The 19,808-nt window shown below is 59.1% G+C and overlaps 1 protein-coding gene across 1 annotated transcript; it reads left to right on the plus strand.

Moving 5' to 3' along the window:
- Positions 1–1,261: 1,261 nt before the first annotated feature.
- Positions 1,262–19,804, plus strand: Hcn2 (hyperpolarization activated cyclic nucleotide gated potassium and sodium channel 2). Its single transcript, XM_021641868.2, has 8 exons — positions 1,262–1,871; positions 9,753–10,176; positions 11,480–11,641; positions 12,739–12,957; positions 14,538–14,684; positions 17,446–17,686; positions 17,810–17,974; positions 18,536–19,804. The coding sequence occupies exons 1-8, from the start codon at positions 1,321–1,323 to the stop codon at positions 19,216–19,218; spliced, it is 2,592 nt and encodes an 863-aa protein (XP_021497543.1). The 5' UTR covers positions 1,262–1,320; the 3' UTR covers positions 19,219–19,804.
- Positions 19,805–19,808: the final 4 nt, after the last annotated feature.

Consider the following 19,808-nt stretch of genomic DNA (forward strand, 5'->3'; position numbering starts at 1 on the left):
GGTGTAGCTAATTCAGCATAAAGGCAAGCCAAAAGCGGTGAAGCCAATGGGACCTTGAGGACCCATGAAAGGCCAGAAGACCTAAGAAGGAGAAGGAAGACCTAAGGGGGTCTGGAGGCGACCCAGAGGCAACTAGAAGAGTCTATGAGGGGTCAGAAGGATTGAAGGGTGAAGTTAGGTGGGTCCAGGGAAATGAGGGGGGTCAGGAGAATCTAAGGATGACCTGAGGGGACATAAGAAGGTCCGAAGAGTCCCGTGCTTGAGATTTGCCTTCCCACTGGTCTCCAGCCATCCTTCCCCTGTATTGCTGGCCTTCCTGGATCTCCGGTAGTAAAATCCTCTCTGCTCTGTGGTGAAGTAGGGTGGGCACTACCCAACTTCAGTCAGATCTAGTGTCACCTGGCTCAAGCCTCACCACATAGCCTCAGGCCACAAGCTTAGCAAACCCCACCCCCACCCCAGCCAATATTTTCTCAGAGCTGGGCTGGAGGGGTGGAATGTAGCTGAGGCCTGAGTGGAGGGAGGAGAGAGGAGCTCCGCGTGGTAGCCAGGTATGTTTGCAAATGCACAAGTTGAGCTGCGTCCTCTGGAGAGCTCTAAAAACCACCAAAGTTGGGAGCCCTCACTACGCTGAAGGGGCTGAAGGGCATCTTTTGGGGGTGAGGTCGCCAGAAGCCACTAGGGGTTCTATCTACAATGCTTTCGCTGCCTGACTGTGCCTCAGTTTCTCCACAAGCAGGGCTTGGACAGGGGCTGAGCTTAGAACCCAGAATGATCCAGCCCTTCCACACATACTCGTAGGTTTCTGTCGCAAAGGTGGAGAAAGCGACAGAGCCAGAGATCTGGTGGCCTCCGGGAGCACACTTTTATTATGGAATCTGGCACCTTGAGCCGAGAAAGGGGGTGGCACCCGCGGGGTGAGCGTCAGCGGCTGCCCCGCCCGCGGTGTCCTCGAGGCCGCGGAGGAACCCCAGAGCGGACCAGGGTCTGGCCTGCAACGCACACAGAGGCAGGAGCTGGCCGGCTGTGCTCGCTGACCTTGGGTGCGTCCTTGGCCTCAGTTTCCCCTGGGGAATCAAGCCTGAGCTCGTCTTCAAGGTCTAAAGAGGCTGACTGACCTTGAGACTGCCTGCTGACCCGAGCCTCAGTTTCCCCCATCCATTCCCGTGTGGGGGTGGGGGGCGGCTCAAGTGGAGGCGGGGCTCCCGCCCCCGCCCCTCCCCCGCGAGTAGAGGCTCCGCCCCCGGCTCCGCCCTCCCTCGGGCTCGGCCGGCGGCGGCGGCGGCCGCTCCGCTCCGCACTGCCCGGCGCCGCCTCGCCATGGATGCGCGCGGGGGCGGCGGGCGCCCCGGCGACAGTCCGGGCGCGACCCCTGCGCTGGGGCCGCCGCCACCGCCGCCGCCGCCGGCGCCCCCTCAGCCTCAGCCACCACCGGCGCCACCCCCGAACCCTACGACCCCCTCGCACCCGGAGTCGACGGACGAGCCCAGCCCGCGCGCCCGGCTCTGCAGCCGCGACAGCGCTTGCACCCCCGGCGCGGCCAAGGGCGGCGCGAATGGCGAGTGCGGGCGCGGGGAGCCGCAGTGCAGCCCCGAGGGCCCCGCGCGCGGCCCCAAGGTGTCGTTCTCGTGCCGCGGGGCGGCCTCGGGGGCCGCGGCGGCCGAGGAGGCGGGCAGCGAGGAGGCGGGCCCGGCGGGCGAGCCGCGCGGCAGCCAGGCCAGCTTCCTGCAGCGCCAATTCGGGGCACTCCTGCAGCCCGGCGTCAACAAGTTCTCCCTGCGGATGTTCGGCAGCCAGAAGGCCGTGGAGCGCGAGCAGGAGCGAGTGAAGTCGGCGGGGGCCTGGATCATCCACCCCTACAGCGACTTCAGGTGCCGCCTCCGGGAGGGGCCCGTCCTTGGCGCGCCCGGGAGAGGGCGGGGCGCCGCGTCCCGGATGGTGACCTCGGTGTGGTGGCAGTTCGGGGCGCAGGGCGGAAGATGGGGGAGAGTCCCCTCGCGGTGACCTCGGGCACGCCCCGGACCCGCCCCCGAGGGACCCTGGTGTGCAGAGGCTCCGCCCTTTAAGAGGCCTCGGGTGAAGGGGTCTCTGGCGTGCCCCCTCCCGCGCGCGGTGATCTGCGGTGGGCAAGCGCCGCGGCCTCGGGGCCAGGGTCTGAGCGCATAGGGGCGGAGAGGACGAATAGAGGGGAACGTGGGCGCCCGTAGGCCGCGGAGCAGAAGCAAGGATGGAAGGATGGATAGAGAGGAGAAAGGAAGAAAAGAGAAGGAAGGAAAAGAAGAGAGGAAGGAAGGAAGGAAGGAGGAGAGGAAGGAAGGAAGGACATGGAAAGGAAGCGCACGGAAAGGACGCGCCCGGGAGGCTGCGGGGAGGGGGTTATTAAGCGGGCGCCGCGCGTTCCCACGGTCTCCGCTTGCGCCCGGGGCGGGCGCGTCCTGAGTGCCCACATATCCCGGGTCTGTGGATATGGAGATGGCCTGAGCTGACTGCTACGTGCAACGGTAGGCTCTGGCGTAGGACCATGACACGAGTGTTTGTGTCTGTCTCTCCGTTCCAGGCGAACTTGTGATGTGATGCCAAAGGGGGTCCTGGGGAGCGTATGCCCCCGGATCAAGGGGAGGCGTGTCCCTAGGGGTGTGGCTGGTGGGGCTCTAGAAGTACCTGTTGGGATGCTGGCTGTGCGCGCGCGCGCGCGTCCCGGGTGGGTGTACCCCGGCGGCCGTAGGGATAGCTGTGAGCAGGGCAGCAGGCTAATGTGGCTGCCTCCGGTGACAGGGTGAAGATTTGTGGACAGGACATTCCGCTATTCCGGAAAACTGTAGCCCCCAAATTTCAGCACCACGGACAGCTCCGGGACCTGGCGCTGCTCCGGCTCTTTCCCCCAGGCTTGAGTCTCCCAGGACATTGAGTCTTGAACAAGGAGGGTTCAGTGGTGACTCTCTTTTTTTCTGTCATTCCTCTTTATCTCCAGTGCTTGATAACTGAGCAAATACAGGCCCAGAAACAACCTCCCTGAGACCAGAATGCCACCTTTATCAGGAACCTGAGTGTGGGGAAGATGCCCAGGGGTAGGGCCAACAGGAGTTTTCCCTGCATACACTAGCCTGAGTGCCAGGCTAAGCATTGCTCCACAGACTTCCAGGCTTGAGAACCGAGCCCTGGGGCTTTCGCTGTATTCCCACCTAGAGGAGTCAGTGAAATGACCCAAGAGAGGGTTTGCTTGCCAAGACTTCCTGGTTGGCCAATGTGAATGGTCAGCCAGCTAGAGAAAGGCATCTGGGGGGACAGGCTGTGGGGGCTACTCACTCCCCCTCCCACCCCAGCGTCGTCCCCATGTACGGCTTACAGGTGGGGGAGGTAAGTCCAGGCTTAGGCCTGGGTTATTGCCTGCAGTGGTGATGTGTGGCTGGTTTGGGGTGTGTGGGAGAAGAAATTGAGCTCCTGTCTTTGGGGCTCTGTGGGTGCAGATGTCTGGGGGACCCTGTGCATGCTATAAGCTCTGAGCTATGGAGAGGTTCGCAGGTTCACAGGCCAAGGGTCTTGCCTGGACCACCAGACTGTAAAGTAGGGGGGAGAGAAGAGAAGAGAGGAGAGGCTGTAGTAGCTGGACTTAGAGGAGTCAGTGCAGTCATCAGGTCTCAAAGCTGGTTCGCAGGCCACCACTTGTGTCCCTTCTAAAACTTTCTGATTAAATATTGCCCAAGACAGTTCCAAGAGCCTCTAGGGGCCTCATGTAACTGTTGACTGATAGAGAATACACTGATTGAATCTGGCCATCCTGGGGTGAAGCCCAGGCTGGTGCTCTACTTGTGAATCCCACACAACCCGCTGTTCCCTTTCTACTTTTTGTTCTAAGACAGGGTCTCACGGAGTTGTGCAGTGGCCTTGAACTTAGCATCCTCCTGCCTCAGTGTCCTGAGTAGCTGGAAGGATGAGTGTGCAACCACTACGCCCAATGGTATTAATTTAACATAAATAAGGGGGGGGAACCATTCAGACATTGTTATGCTTCAGTTGGGTGGTGGGTTAATGGGGGAGAGGAAAAAGTATATATATATATATGTATTCATAATGTATACCTTTAAAATCTTTATGCACAGTAGTGGGCAGGGACCTCCCAGCCCTATCTGGGGGCTGAGTGCCTCCCTCTGTTGGCTCTGACTTGGTTCCCCAGTGTCTCCGTCCTGTGCCTTGACTAGCATGCCTGACATCCAGATGGGATTTTGCTGGTTGGTGACTAGAACTGACCCTCCTCATGTAGGCAGGAGGGGAAGAGGAGGTTATTGAAGGCACTGAGGGAGGCAGGGCTGTGGGATTTAGGGGCCTACCGGCACTGGTTGCCTGCAGCATGTAGTCCACAGGGACCTAGAGGAGCCAAGATCTTAGCAGAACTGTGTTCTAGAGTCTCCTAGGACTGCTGGGTGTCTGGGGACCTCTCTGGGCTTCTTTGCCTCCATTTTCCAAGCTGTGAGGAGGCGGTGGTGTTGGGGAAATGGGCAGATGTCTGATGATGTCTAGAAGTATCTTCTGCTCTCCCAGTTATTGATAGAACTTTGTCCAAACTGTCCCTAGACAGCTAAAAATTATTACGATTTCAGTTTCTTTTCTGTTTTGTTTTTGTTTTTGTTTTTGTTTTTTTTTTTGAGTCAGGCTTTCTCTGTGTAGCCGTGGCTGTCCTGGACTTGCTTTGTAGACCAGGCTGGCCTCAAACTCACAGAGGTCTGCCTGCCTCTGCCTCTGCCTCTCCCGAGTGCTGGGATCACAGGCGTGCACCACAGAGCCTGGCTATTTCAATTTGTATTACATTTTTGCAGTGGGAGGGGGCACCGCAGTGCCCATGAGTTAGAGGGTAACCTGTGGAGTCACTTCTCTTCTTCTACTACCTGGGTCCCAGGGACTTAATCAGCTTCTCAGGTGTGGTAGCAGGCACTTTTATCCAATGAACTATCTTGCCCCCACTTTTTTCTTTAAAAATGGGGCTGCTATTGAGACAGGGTCCCCTGGAGCTCAGGCTTATCTTAAACTCGCTCTAGTGGAGGATGACCTTGAACTCCTGACCCTTATGAGTGCTGGGCATGTGGCACCAAGCCCAGTTTCTATGTTGCTGGAACTGTGACCCAGGATTTGCACACGTTAGGAGTGTGCTACCCACTGACTTCCCAACTTAAGATCTCATTCTGTAGCCCAGGCTGACCTTCCACTTACAGCAATCCTCCTGCTTCATCCTCAGAAGTGCTGGGCTTGCAGGCAGGTGACACCTCGCCCCGTATACCTGCTCCCTCTGAGCGTCAGTCCTGGCCCTGAGAAGGTTCTAGACATGTCTGTGCAGAAGCAAGTGTGAAGGGGTTGAGGAAGTATTCCGGACCTGGTGTCCATGCCATGTGCAGGCTGGGAATCACAGCAGGTGTGATATCTGGGGGGGAGAGAGGTGAGAGCCAGATAGCCAGTCCCAGTGGACCTGGCTCTGAGCCCGCCCCATCCCCCACCACTAGATGGCCGGGGGTCAGTGTGACATCAGGACTTTGCTCCCTGCACGTAAATCCCTGGAAATGTGCCCTGTATCAAGGCCCTGGAATAAATCGCATTATCAGTGAGGATGTGGGTTTTTAGCATGCACCTGCCTCCCAGATGGGAGTGTTGGGACCCGGAAACTCTCAGTGCTGTGAAAGAAGTCTTTGGGGGAGGGGTCGAGCTTAGGGTGCTGCCCTCTACCTACGTACCCCAAGGCCATCACTTTAGTATTTCCGGGGGGGGACGCCTCTCCTCGACCTGGCCTCGTCTGCCCTTAAGACACACCTTGGTTCAGCCTTCAGCACACTCGCCAAGTACGGTATCAAATGACCCCCATCCCCCACTTGCCACCCTGGCGTTGTTCCTGAGTTGAGTGTGACAGATTGCACTCTGCTTGCCCAGCCTGGGTCTCCCAGCCCTCTGCAGAGCCCATTTTCCCAGATCCCTCTGCCTCTTCCACGTGGGAAGCCCTACGGTGGGTGGCTTCAGGGCCTTGGTACTGTTCTGACTGACAGGGCACCCAGATCATCGGGGGGAGATGCCACTTCCTCCAAGCAGCCTTCTGGAACACTCATTTCCTCCTCAACCAGCCCCGCCACCCCCATGGGAGCTGGGGGCTGAGGGTGCAGTGTGTGTGTGGCCACCTACTGTCCCTGGCCACTGCGCGTCCCTGGTGCTTGGCATCAATGGCTCTCTTTACAAATGTCCGCACCTGGGACTCAAGCTGTCTTCCCACCCGGTCTCCAACCCTAATCCTGACACCTGCTCTGGGGACTCAGTGGGCTCAGGCCCTGATCCTCTGTCTGAGCCTGGCCCGTAATCCCTGACCTCCGGCCTCTAATCCCTCCAGCTTTGCTTGGATCTGTGATCCTAGACAGTTTCTGGCCACATCTGGGATCTGCCTGAAGTGATGTCTGTCCTTGTTGGACCATGGAGGTCTGACTGTGGCTTTGAGGGCTCAATTGCCAGCTCCTAGGATCCTGATTGTCCCAGCGGGCGCTGTGACCCACACCAGAAGAATCCAGCTGAGAATGGCAGGGGCTTTTCTATGTTGCCCCACCATCCATGGGCCTCAGTTTCCCTGTCAGAGCTGAGACTGGCTGGGCAGCTGGGGTCACAGCATGGTAATGACAGTACCGAGGAGTCATTAGGACTCACTGCTCTTTTTGTTGTTGTTGTTTTTCAAGACAGGGCTTTTCTGTGTAGCCCTGGGCGTCCTGGACTTGCTTTGTAGTCCAGGCTGGTCTTGAACTCAGAGAGATCCGCCTGCCTCTGCCTCCCCGAGTGCTGGGGTCACAGGTGTGCGCCATCGCACCAGACTTGACTCACTGCTCTTTACTGGGGAATTTAGGTTGTTTGTTTGAGACAGTGTCTCCTGTAACCTAGACTGGCCTCAGACTCATTATGTAGCTAAGGATGACTTTGAACTCTTGATTCTCTTGCCTTGACTTCCTAGTGTTGGGATGGCAGGCGTACACCTTTCTGAGCTGTGCCCAGAGGTTCCCTGAGGTCCCTGCCCGGGATGTATAAGGCCTGGAGCCTCCTAGAGGGCGGGACACGCTTAGCAACGGAAGTCTGAGAGCAATGTCAGAGCTGCCCGGCCCACCCAGCCCCAGGTCCTGTCTCCTCAAGCTAGTTGTCCGTCTCATGGCTTGGGGCTGGTGAGGTGAGGGCAGGGGCCTCAGGGAACCTCTGGGCACAGGTCAGTCCTCGGAAAGGGACGCCTGCAGAGTCCTGGGGGCCCAATGTGCGTGGCCTGTTTCCCTTGGTATGTGACTTCTGAGCCCTCCCTTCCCCCTTCTCACTGTATCTGCGGGGACCAGGTTGACTGCCGAGGGTGAAGGGTGGGAACACTTGGTTTAGAAAGAGGTGTCCGCTCTGAGTCTTCAGACTGGTTCTAGGTCGTTTCTAAGCCTCCTGCCCATAACCACTGAAAGCCCCTCCCCAGTGGTCCCCACCCTTAGTTGGCTCCAGGTCTCCACTGCCATAGATGGTTACTGTGCCCACAGACGGTGGTTTCTAGGTTGGCCTGGTGCTTTCTAGTACCCATTGACCTCTGGTTGTTCTTTCTCTCTTGTTTTATTCAATGGTTCTTTTTCAAAAGAGAAGTTTCCTCCGTCTGGAGAGGGAGATGTTGGGGCCAAACTACATGACGATTCCGGGGACAGCAGTTTAGAGTGCCAGGTGATGACCAGGGTCTCTCCTCATGGTCTGTCCACCAGCGCTGTCAGATCCATTCCCAATCAAAGAAAGCACTCATTTATGCCTGAGAGACGCCCAGCAGTGCTCTTGAAGAGAGTGGAGTTTGGTTCCTGTCCTTGCGTGGCTTGGCTCACACTCTCCTGTAACTCCAGTTCCGGGGGATCAGACGCCCTCCTCTGCCCTCTGTGTGCACTCACATGTACAGGCCCTCCCACCCCAGACACACACACACACACACACACACACACACACACCACACCTACACACACACACACACATACACACACACCACACCTACACACACACACACACATACACACACACCACACACACACATACACACATACACACACACACACACACACACTACACACACACACACATATACACATACACACACACACACACCACACACACACACACACACTTTAAAAAGAAAAACCTTGGGCCACAGAGATGGCTCAGAGCTTAAGAGCACTGGCTGCTCTTCCAGAGGTCCTGAGTTCAATTCCCACAACCACATGGCAGCTCACAGCCACCTATAGTGAGATCTGATGCCTTCTTCCGGTGTGCGTGAAAACAGAGCACTCATATCCATAGAAATAAATAAAACTTAAAAAGAGAAAAAAAGACAAGGAAGATCTTTATGTCTGTTCTTTGATTTTGCTTGAGGTTTGACGGACCCCTCCCCACCACCAGGTGGTTACCCCTTAACTCTGGGGGGACCCTGTCCCCACAAGAGGGCTCGTGAGGGGCACCATACTTGGAGAGAATCCCAAAATCCTCCCCCAAAGGGCTTCACCCCATGTGGGTGAAGACAGAAGAGACTAAGGTTCCCAGGGAAGCGGAGGTGCTTGTCCAAGGTCACTCGTGCGTGACAGGTGCCAGCAGCGCTGTGCTAGAGACAGCCGGTGTTGTCCAGCCACTGGCTCTCCCCGTCTGCGCCGCCGTGAGCGCCCTGGTACAAATCGCTTTTTAATTTTTTCCTCCTCTCTTTTTTGGACTGTTTCCTTGAGCTCAGTTCTCTGAAGTCAAGTGCTGGTCGCCCGCCGGGCATGGTGTCTATAACTGTGCCCGTGAGGTGCAGGCCAGCGGAAGGAGCCAGCTCACAGCGGCTCCACACAGCAGCCGAGACACGTGACGCGCCACTCCTCTCAGCTGATTCCGGCGAGCTGGCCCAGCTTGTGTGCTCTGGAGAGAGTGGGCTCTGTGCCTTCGGGAAGCCCTAATTCCGGGGGTGAGGGGTGTGACAGAGCTCCAGTGCTACAAGGGGGGATGACACCCGGTAAAGGGAGACCCTCTGCATTGTTGTTGTTCGGAGAGGCGGTTTCTCTGTGTAGCCCAGGCTGGCCTCAAACTCACAGAGATCCACCTGCCTCTGCCGCCCAGGCGCTGGGATTGATGGTGTGCGCCACCACTCCTGGCCTGTTCCTAGATCTCTTCATCCTCCTGCCTCCTCCTCTCAAGCGCTGAAATGATGTCTGTGCCCACCTGCCTAGCTCTCCAGGGTGTTTCCTGAGGTGCCCCACAAGGGCTGCGGCTCACCAGGGTGTGGGCCCTGTAGCTCTTGGTGGAGAAGCGCCGTGGCTGGCGGAGGCCCCCATCTGGCTCCCAGATGCCTGCCCACGCCCGGCGCTGTACCACTTACCGGCTCCCAGGCGCTCCCATCCTTTGTGAAAGCCAGGCTTGTGCCAGGCACATTGTTTCTCTTTGGTCATGTGAAGCGTTTCATCTATTTTGAGCCTTCTCTGTGGTCTGGAGGTGCCTTCAAGGCAAGGTCAGAGTGGGGCAGGGGAGGGGGACCCTGGCTGCCTGGGGTCAGGAGGCTTCTTTATGATGTGGGGTCCCAGAGAGAGACCCCCTTAGGGCTGGAGTTAGGGACCACCTTGAGGTGGGGTCCTGGAGACCCACCTTTGGTTTGGGGCACCAGAGAGAGAGCACCTGAGGTTGGGGTCCCAGAGAGAGAGGCCGCCTTGGGGTGTGGAAGACGGCACGACAGAGGTCAAGGCGAGGAGGTGTGACACCATGCCTCTCCGCAGGTTCTACTGGGACTTCACCATGCTGCTCTTCATGGTGGGGAACCTCATCATCATCCCCGTGGGCATCACTTTCTTCAAGGACGAGACCACCGCCCCGTGGATCGTCTTCAACGTGGTCTCGGACACTTTCTTCCTCATGGACTTGGTGCTGAACTTCCGCACCGGCATCGTTATCGAGGACAACACGGAGATCATCCTGGACCCCGAGAAGATAAAGAAAAAGTACCTGCGCACGTGGTTCGTGGTGGACTTCGTGTCGTCCATCCCGGTGGACTACATCTTCCTCATCGTGGAGAAGGGAATCGACTCCGAGGTCTACAAGACCGCCCGCGCGCTGCGCATCGTGCGTTTCACCAAGATCCTCAGCCTGCTGCGGCTGCTGCGGCTGTCGCGGCTCATCCGCTATATCCACCAGTGGGAGGAGGTGAGGGGCGGGGAGAGGGCGAGCGTGGGCCGACCCCCAGAGACGTGATCTTGGGTACCTTGTATCTGGGCAGGGCAAAGGCTATAATTGTAGCCAGGGCCACTGGAGACGTGGAGTCTGGGTGTGCAGGGGTGGGGTGTAGGCGGGGCCTCGGCTGTGGGCAGGACGAAGGATGCAGGTGCCTGGTCCTAAGAGATGTTGGAAGTTAAGCCTAGGGGTTGGAGATGGGGCCTTAGGTGTGGGGTTTGGGGTGTGGGCTTGAGTGGGACCAAAGTGTATTCTGTGGGTGGAGCCGGTGACCTGTGTGGGACCTTGGTGTGGGTGTGGCCATGGCTTTAGGGCCAGAGCTTTGAGTTGGGGTGCCCATGAGAGACATAAACAGCGATACTGTGGGTGGGAGGTCTTTAGGGGCAGGTTCATAAGAAACAGACCAGGGCTGTAGGGCTTTGGACTGAAGCTGGGTCTAGGCTCCAGCAGGAGAGCCTCACGCTTGGGCAGGGCCAGAGCTGTGAGGCCCACGTGGATACCAGTCCTGGGACAGCAGGGCTTTGGGTTGTGGGTGTGGCCAAGGCTGAGGACCATGAGAGGAACCATGGCTAAGGCTTCTATAGGGAACCAAGATGGGTGTCTTAGGGTAGAGTCCAAGCTCTAGGGTGGGGCCTTGAGTACCACCAGGGGCAGGACCCTTATTGCTATTGGAGCCTAAGGGAAGGGGGCGGGGCTCAGGTCTGTCTGGGAAGGAAGGCCTAGGGTTGGATGGACAAGGTCTGTGCGTGTGTGTGTGTGTGTGTGTGTGTGTGTGTGTGTGTGCGCGTGCGCGCGCTCGCGGTGCTCACTTTCAGATAGAGGGGGACAGGGGACATCTCACATTGTAAGGCTAGGGAGCAGGGCTGGAGGACAATCTTGGGGACCCCCGCAGAACACCTCCTACTCCATGGAGTCATAAGGCTAGTGACTTCAGGACACTGGACTTTGGGGAGACCTTCAGACAGCCTCATCCAGTTGTTACCACGCCCCTTGCTGTGTCCTGTAAGACGTGAAGGAGAGAGGCTCAGACTTCTCTAGTACCTACTCCCCAATTCAAGACCCCAGGCTCCAGCCCTGAGTCTGCCCAACCCTGCCCCTGGAGCCACCGGGAGGAACGTGGGGAGGTGCTGCCAGGGCTGCCAGGACTGGGGCAGGGTGGGTGAGGCGCCCTGGCCGGGGCCTTGGACAAAGGGGCGCAGGATTCATCGGGCGGCAGCCGAGATCTGAGGCAGGAGTTGGGACAGCCTGGGACCCTCATGGCCATGCCCCCTCCCAGATCTTCCACATGACCTACGACCTGGCGAGCGCGGTGATGCGCATCTGTAACCTGATCAGCATGATGCTCCTGCTGTGCCACTGGGACGGCTGCCTGCAGTTCCTGGTACCCATGCTGCAGGACTTCCCCAGCGACTGCTGGGTGTCCATCAACAAAATGGTGGTGAGTGCTCCCGGGCGGGGCCCACACCTGCCAGCACCCCCCCCCAGGCCTGCAGGGACAGCGCAGCTCCCCCCTCTACACCAGCTTCCCCTTTTGTCTGTATACAGATGTATTTAAAACAAAACAACCTCACCACAAGCCCCAGGAAATAACAACTCTGACCGAGTACCTGGTCTCCCCATGCCTGTATCACAGACAATTAAAAAGAGGCTGTGGAGCCCAGAGTTTCTGCCAGCTTCTAAGAGAGGCAGATGCAGGATGATAGCAAGGTTAGGACTAGCCTGGGCAAAGTAGCAAGACTGTCTCAAGACAGAAAGTAAAAAGAGGGCTGAGGGCCGCTTAGCAGTAGAGCTCCTGCCTGGAATCCCCCAGTGAGGAGCAGGGGGCAAGGCTCAAGTGCAGAGCTCCCGGCTACAATCCCCCAGTGAGGGCAGAGGACATGGCTCAGTTGCAAGCACCTGCAGAGCATCCCCCCCCCCCCCCCCCGAGGCCTCAGCTTTTATCCCAGAACGGTGAGAGTGTGGGTGCGGCCTCCAGGGAGGGTCACACCCTCAGACCAGGGACACACTGAAATTTGGTGTGTGTCAGTCAGGACACAGCAGTCAGGCATCAATGGAGTCAGAAGCCGGGTAGGAAGAACCCACAAATGCCCCTCCCGGGAGCCTGGCACAGCTGCCTCAGCTGAGGAGCCCATTGTCCAGCTGCTGCCTGCACAAGCAGTTCCATTTCCTGCATGGGCCCAGTGCCCCCCTTTTCTGGCCGGGTCAGCTGAGGACATCTGGGGGTGGACCTCTCCCCTCCCTGCCCTGGGGTGTTGTTCCAGTGTCCTAAGGCTCCGAAACTAGCACCCTTGACCTTGAAGCTGCTTTGGCCAGGGTGCAGCCCCTTTGGGCTTAGTTTCCCCAGAAGTGAAGTGGGACGCGGGTACCAGGCCTGTCCCTGCTTTTGCCTCACTGAGCCGTGTGAATGCCCGTGTCCCTTGCCTAAGACTGCCTGGGCTGGCTCTGTCGGGGGAGCTCGGCGCCCCTCGAGTGCTCGCAGGAGGGCGGCCTGGTGGGCTCAGGGGCCTTCCCCGACCCTCTGCGGTGACTTCGCAGAACCACTCATGGAGCGAGCTGTACTCGTTCGCGCTCTTCAAGGCCATGAGCCACATGCTGTGCATCGGCTACGGGAGGCAGGCGCCGGAGAGCATGACGGACATCTGGCTGACCATGCTCAGCATGATCGTGGGGGCCACCTGCTACGCCATGTTCATCGGGCACGCCACCGCGCTCATCCAGTCCCTGGACTCCTCGCGCCGCCAGTACCAGGAGAAGGTCAGAGGCGGGAGGCCAGGCCTCATCTCTCAGTGGGGAGGTGGCCCTGCCCCGGGGGTGAGGAGGCTTGAGCGGGAAGGCAGCCCCTGGTTCTAAGGGTTCCTGTAGGTGCTCAGGACAGATCGGGATAGATGAGGTGAGGGGACAGGGGCCCGTGGGGTTCTGAACCAACAAGACCAGTCCCTGAGCGTTCCAGTTCTGAGCGTTCTAGGGGTGTCAGTGACATGAGGGTGGCTGGGAAGCAGGGTGAGCCTTTGGAAATAGAGTTGCCAGCCCATTCTGTCTGTCTTCTGTGTCCTCAGGGCTGGTGCTAGGGGCAGCTGCTTTGGGCCACATGGCAGCTGAAAGGGCAGGAGCCTCGGCTTCAGCCACCTGCACCCTTGCTCTCTGCAATGGGTCTCAGTTTTCCACCCCCTACAGTGCCAGCCGGGTCAGCCTGGCTGTGTGCCAGGTGCCCGCGTCCAGAAGCCTCCGTCTTGCACCCAAACATGAGCTGGTGCTGCCACCCACCCGCCGTCACGGGGTCCGCTGAGATAAGGGCAGCTGTGGCTTGGGCAGAAATGGGGCTGGGGCAGCCCTGGGGTACTGTGCTGGGGACAGCCTGGCACCCACCCCCCAGCCCTGCTAGGGAGGGGCTGGCTCTGTGTCGGTCCCCAGGTCCCAGGGTCAGAGCTCTGGACGGAAGTCAGCATGCATACTGATGCTGAATATATATATATATTATATTTTATAGCCAAGTCTCGGGAATATGATCTAGGTACCTAAGGTGCCCACACAGTAGACTCTTTTGTTTGTTCGTTTGTTGTTGATTCTGGGTTTTGTTTTGTTGTTTCTTTGTTTTTTCAAGACAGAGCTTTTCTATGTAGTCCTGGCTGTCCTGGAGCACGCTCTGTAGATCAGGCTGGCTTTGAGCTCAGAGAGATCCTCCTGCCTCTGCCACTCCAGAGCTGGGATCAAAGGTGTGCGCCACCACAGCCTGCCTCACAATAGACATGTTGATAGATACGGTATCACATATCCCCTTGAACCCTCCTGCTTAGTGGTGGGGTGAAAAGTGTGTACCACTGTCCCGGACCTAGACTCGGGCTTAAACAAATATATCTGCCAGCCGGGCATGCTGTCTCAGGCTGCCATCCCAGCATTTGGAAAGCTGAGTTCAAATTCCGGGCCAGCCTGGACTACAGAGTGAGACCCCACTGCACACAAGACAAAACATGAGGGCCCGGGGAGGGGGGTCAGGGACCGCAGGGACTACAGTGCTGGCCTAGCGTCCACGAGGATCTGGGCTCCACTCTGCCATCATGAACATTCCTGGTGGCTTGTGTCGGGCATCCCAGCACTTGAGAGGTAGAGGCAGGAAGAGCAGGAGTGTAAGCTTATCCTTGGCCACATAGCAAGCGTGAGTCCAGCCTGGGCTACCTGAAACCCTGCCTCAAAACAAAACACACCATTTGTCTTTGGTGTTGCTGGGCGTGGCATCCCCCTGGGCCAGGCTGGGCAGAGTGCTGAGTCCCCGGACTGGTGGCCCTGGGCTGGGCCCTTCTCTGGGCTGAGTGTTGATTCTGCTCTCCTCCCCTCAGTACAAGCAAGTGGAGCAATACATGTCCTTCCACAAACTGCCTGCTGACTTCCGCCAGAAAATCCACGATTACTATGAACACCGGTACCAGGGGAAGATGTTTGATGAGGACAGCATCCTCGGGGAACTCAACGGTCCACTGCGTGAGGTGAGGTGACCGCAGCCGCAGGGCCTGGGGACGTATCGGTCACACCCCAGCAGCCCGCACAGCCACCCGTGCCCTGGGGCCCAGAGGCCCAGAGGCCCATGGGTGAATAGACAGGCTACGTGTGGGACCCATGGGATCGGGTCTGACCCACTGGTTTAAAGTCAGCTGTGGACACCCCCGGGCAAACCAAACCGCCCAGAACTTCCTGGTCAACACCTGCTTGCCTGCCAGCCTCAAACACGACGTCTCCCAGGCGCAGGACACGAAACACACACATCTGTGCAAGCCATGCTTCCTCCAAAGCCCTGGGGAGGGTCCCTCCTGCCTCTCCCAGCATCTGTGCCCCTTACTTAATTTCATGTGTGCGTGTGCTGCTTGCCTGTGTCTCTGCACCATGGATGAACATGGCGTTTGGACCCCCTGGAACTGTATTCCTGGCAGTTGTGAGCCACCATGTGGGTGCTGGGAGCCGGACCCAGGTTCTCTGGAAAGAACAGCCAGTGCTCTAACTACTGAGCCATCTCTCCAGGCCCCCACCTTTGGAGATTTTATTTGATGTGTGTGTGTGTGTGTGTGTGTGTGCGCGCGCGCGCGCGCGCGCACACGCGCGCACCGGTGCCCATGAGGCCAGAAGTGGTGTCTGAACCATTAGAGCTGGAGTCACAGACATTTGTGAGCCACCAGATACGGGTGCCGGGATCCAGACTCTGGTCCTCATGATTGAGCAGCAAATGCTCTTTCCAGCTGTCCTTAAGCGCACACACGTGTGTGTCCACACGTGCGCACGTGCACGGCGCCAGAAGGCAACCTTGGTTTTGCCTTTGAGAACACTGTCCGCCTCCTGTGAGACAGGATCTCTCACTGACCTGGGGCCCAGCCATTCAGCTAGGCAGGCTAGCCATCAAGCCAGGCCTCTGCCTCCCCAGACCAGGGATGCCAAGGATACACCGGCGCCTTGGCTTTTCACAGGTCTTGAAGATGCTTGCATGGTGAGCACTTCCTTGACAGCTCTGTCCTCACCTCTCACCCCTGAAGCTTGATTTCATCTGTATAACTCTTCTAAGACTCCATTTCCAAATAAAATCCCATTCATAGGTTCTGGGGCTCGAGATGCAGTCTTGCTGTTAGCCAGTGAGGTGGAGTCCATGGACGAGGAACTGCAATGATAGCAAACGTGGGTGGAGTGGGCTGAAGCCAGGGCCTGCTGTCCAGGTCCCAGGTGGAGGGCAGGCCCAGGGCAGAGGCCCCCAGGAGGGAATTCCAGGAGGAAGCTGCCAAGGCTGGGTGGCCAGGCACCTGTGCAGAGCCTTGTGGGGCCCAGGCTTGGGGCCCAGGGCTGTGTGAGGACATCCCAGGAGGCAGCCTCCGGTTAATGGCCTTCGAGATATGCAACAGTATTGGCTTGTTGCTCTCACTGTGGCTCACAGGCCACAGAACGCATGAAGTTCACGGGTCTGTGGTAGAGGCATCCATCTCCAGCTCTGGAACTTTACCACCAGTCCAGAGGAAACATTTTTCAACACATTTTTTAAATGTATATGGGTGTTTTGTCTGTGTGTCTGTGCCCCATGTGCCATCAGCAGCCAGAAGAGGGTATCTGAGCCCTTGGGACTGGAGTTAGAGTTGCAAACCATCACGTAGGCTAGGTCCTCCGGAATAGCCACCAGTGCTCTTAACTGGGGAGCCACCTCTCCGGCCATTCTTTTCCATTTTTTTAAAAAAATAATTGATTTAATTTTATGTGTATTAGTATGAAGCTGTCAGATCCCTTGGAACTGGAACCACAGACAGTTGTGAGCTGCCATGTGGGTGCTGGGAATTGAACCAGGGTCCTTTGGAAGTACAGGCAGTGCTCTTAACCATCTCCCCAGCCCCCTCTTTTCCATTTTTGAGACAAGGTTTTCACGACGCAGCACAGGGTGGCCTCAAACTCGTGTCACTCCTTCTGCGTCAGCCCCACTCCCGTCCGTCCCACCCCCTCAGGGCTGTGGGATGGCAAGCCTGAAGCAACTGGCCTGACTTGGATGGTCGCCTTGCCCCGAGTTCCTGAGTCCCTCCGCTTTGGCGGGCTCTGAGCTCACAGCGCCAGCCCTGTCATGACAGTGAATCATGGAGGCTGGTCTCCTTCGCCGAGGGCTTCCTACTGGCTTTTATTTGCTCTTGGCAGTGACCTTGACTAGATTCAGCTGTTTAAGAAGCACAAGCATGATGCATCCTGGCTGAGAATTACACTGAGTATATATATGTAACAAAGAGAGAACGGACACGATGACTAAGAGGCCTGAGGGCGCGTGTGGTGCGGCCTCCTTTCCCTTCAGAAGTGTTTTGTTTATATGACACAGGGTCTCATGTAGCTCAGTATGTCCTAGAATGTTCCTATATAGGTAAGGAGGACCTTGAACTCCTAATCCTCCTGCCTCCACCTCCAGAGGGCTGAGCTGAGAGGCACGCATGACCTGGTTTATGCCATGCTGGGCGTGGAACCCAGGGCAGGCCAGGAGAGGGCTCACTGAGCTCCGGCCCTCCTTCAATCCTTTTGGGAACCTTTTGTGGTCCTGTTATCTAAAAAGAGACCACTTTTCACTTTCCCTTTAGCTGTAACGGCTTTCTCCAGCCTGCTGTCACCCATCCCGTAGTGGCGTGGGGGCCTGACTGTATGTCTTGAGCCCATCTCCTGCCCTTGCCTCTTGGAAGTTGGATAGTGTAGCACAGAGGAAACTGAGGGTCTGGGTTATCAAGCCACCCCCTTCTTCCCCCACAGGAGATCGTGAACTTCAACTGCCGGAAGCTGGTGGCTTCCATGCCACTGTTTGCCAACGCAGACCCCAACTTTGTCACAGCCATGCTGACAAAGCTCAAGTTCGAGGTCTTCCAGCCCGGCGATTACATCATCCGAGAGGGGACCATTGGCAAGAAGATGTATTTCATCCAGCACGGGGTGGTGAGCGTGCTCACCAAGGGCAACAAGGAGATGAAGCTGTCAGACGGCTCCTATTTTGGGGGTGAGCCAAGGGAGGGCCTGGGGGGGCTGCGGGCGCCGAGGGGAGGGCTGCGGGCGCCGAGGGGGCACCGGCCGGGCAGTCCTGTACGTCAGGGGCGCTGAGGCTCCGCCCTTGCTTTTGCAGAGATCTGCCTGCTCACGAGAGGCCGGCGCACGGCCAGCGTGCGGGCTGACACCTACTGCCGCCTATACTCGCTGAGCGTGGACAATTTCAACGAGGTACTGGAAGAGTACCCGATGATGCGACGCGCCTTCGAGACGGTGGCCATCGACCGCCTGGACCGCATTGGTGAGCGCCAGGCTGCCTGGGAGGGGTCCTGGAAGCAGAGGCACGGCCTGCCTGAGGACAGGCTGCTGAGGAGTGTCCAGGCGACACGGGTGTGTGTGTGGGGTCTTCCTGGAGTGAACACAGCAGGCCAAGCCCCGGGGTGGAAAGGTCTGGAGGACAACACGGGGCCTGGTGGAAACAACTCGGGCTCAGTAAGCCAGGAGCATTAGGTGTGCTGGGCAGCAAAGCCTTCCTCCTCTGGAAGGAGGCTGGTGGCCTGTGTGAAGCACGTGAGGCAGGGAGAGGTGGAGCCGAGGACTCAATGCAGTGGGGCAGGACGGGTCAGCAGGCACACACCCGGACACCCTTTACAGACAGTGGGGGCTCAGTATGCAGCAGCCACTTAACAGGGGACAGGCAGTCCGTAGTTGGAATTTACACAGGTCCCATACAACTGCATACAGTGGGCGCTCAGAGCATGCCAGCTGCGTGCCAGCAGCACCGTACACAGCAGGTGCTGCGCTCGTGCTTGCCGCGTGGGCAGGTACTCAGGCCAGCACTGAGCCCCTGCTCTGCCCGCAGGCAAGAAGAACTCCATCTTGCTGCACAAGGTTCAGCACGACCTCAGCTCGGGCGTGTTCAACAACCAGGAGAACGCCATCATCCAGGAGATAGTCAAGTACGACCGCGAGATGGTGCAGCAGGCCGAGCTGGGCCAGCGCGTGGGGCTCTTCCCGCCACCGCCGCCACCGCAGGTCACCTCGGCCATCGCCACCCTCCAGCAGGCTGTGGCCATGAGCTTCTGCCCGCAGGTGGCGCGCCCGCTCGTGGGGCCCCTGGCGCTCGGTTCCCCGCGTCTCGTGCGCCGCGCGCCCCCGGGGCCTCCGCCTCCCGCGGCCTCGCCGGGGCCGCCAGCCGTCAGCCCCCCGGCCGTGCCCTCCAGCCCCCGGGCACCGCGGACCTCACCCTACGGCGCGCCCGGCTCTCCGGCCACGCGAGTGGGGCCCGCACTGCCCGCGCGCCGCCTGAGCCGAGCCTCGCGCCCGCTGTCCGCCTCGCAGCCCTCGCTGCCCCACGGCGCGCCCGCGCCCAGCCCCGCGGCCTCCGCGCGCCCGGCCAGCAGCTCCACGCCGCGCCTGGGCCCCGCGCCCACCGCCCGGACCTCCGCGCCCAGCCCGGACCGCAGGGACTCAGCCTCGCCCGGCGCTGCCGGTGGTCTCGACCCGCTGGACTCGGCGCGCTCGCGCCTCTCTTCCAACTTGTGACCCTCGCGCGCCGCCCCGCGGGCCGGGCGGGGCCGTCATCCACACCAAAGCCATGCCTCGCGCCGCCCGCCCGTGCCCGTGCAGAAGCCATAGAGGGACGTAGGTAGCTTAGGCGGCGGGCGGCCCCGCGCCCGGCTGTCCCCCCATCGCCCTGCGCCCACCCCCATCGCCCCTGCCCCAGCGGCGGCCGCACGGGAAAGGGAGGGGCGCGATCACCTCGGTGCCTCAGCCCCAACCTGGGACGGGGACGGGGCGGCCCGGCCGAGAGCCCGGCTGTGCCCCCGCATGTGCGGTGGCCGCCAAGGAGGGTTATAGATCAAGTGCAATACTCGGCCCGCCGGCTTCCCGCTGCCCCCAGCAAGCTCACGCAATAACCAGCCCGGCCCCTGCCCACGCGTCCGTGGTGACCTCCCTCGGGCACCCAGGGGTGGGCTTCATGGCCAAGCCGGCGTGGGGGCGAGGCTGGGTCCCCGCCGTCGCCATGAATGTACTGACGAGGCAGCAGCAGCGGCCCCCACGCCCCATTAACCCACACCCCATTCCGCGCAATAAACGACAGCATTGGCGCCCAGAGCAGCGTCTGAGTGCTT

Source organism: Meriones unguiculatus, chromosome 17, assembly GCF_030254825.1.
Source record: "Meriones unguiculatus strain TT.TT164.6M chromosome 17, Bangor_MerUng_6.1, whole genome shotgun sequence".
Taxonomy (NCBI): Eukaryota; Metazoa; Chordata; class Mammalia; order Rodentia; family Muridae; genus Meriones; species Meriones unguiculatus.

Bases quoted from the DNA above. Each gene is read 5' to 3' on its own strand.
- Hcn2 (XM_021641868.2), top strand. From the start codon at position 1,321: ATGGATGCGCGCGGGGGCGGCGGGCGCCCCGGCGACAGTCCGGGCGCG. The intron at 14,685-17,445 runs GTGAGGTGACCG...CTTCCCCCACAG, and splicing joins TCAACGGTCCACTGCGTGAG to GAGATCGTGAACTTCAACTG. The intron at 17,975-18,535 runs GTGAGCGCCAGG...CTCTGCCCGCAG, and splicing joins CGACCGCCTGGACCGCATTG to GCAAGAAGAACTCCATCTTG.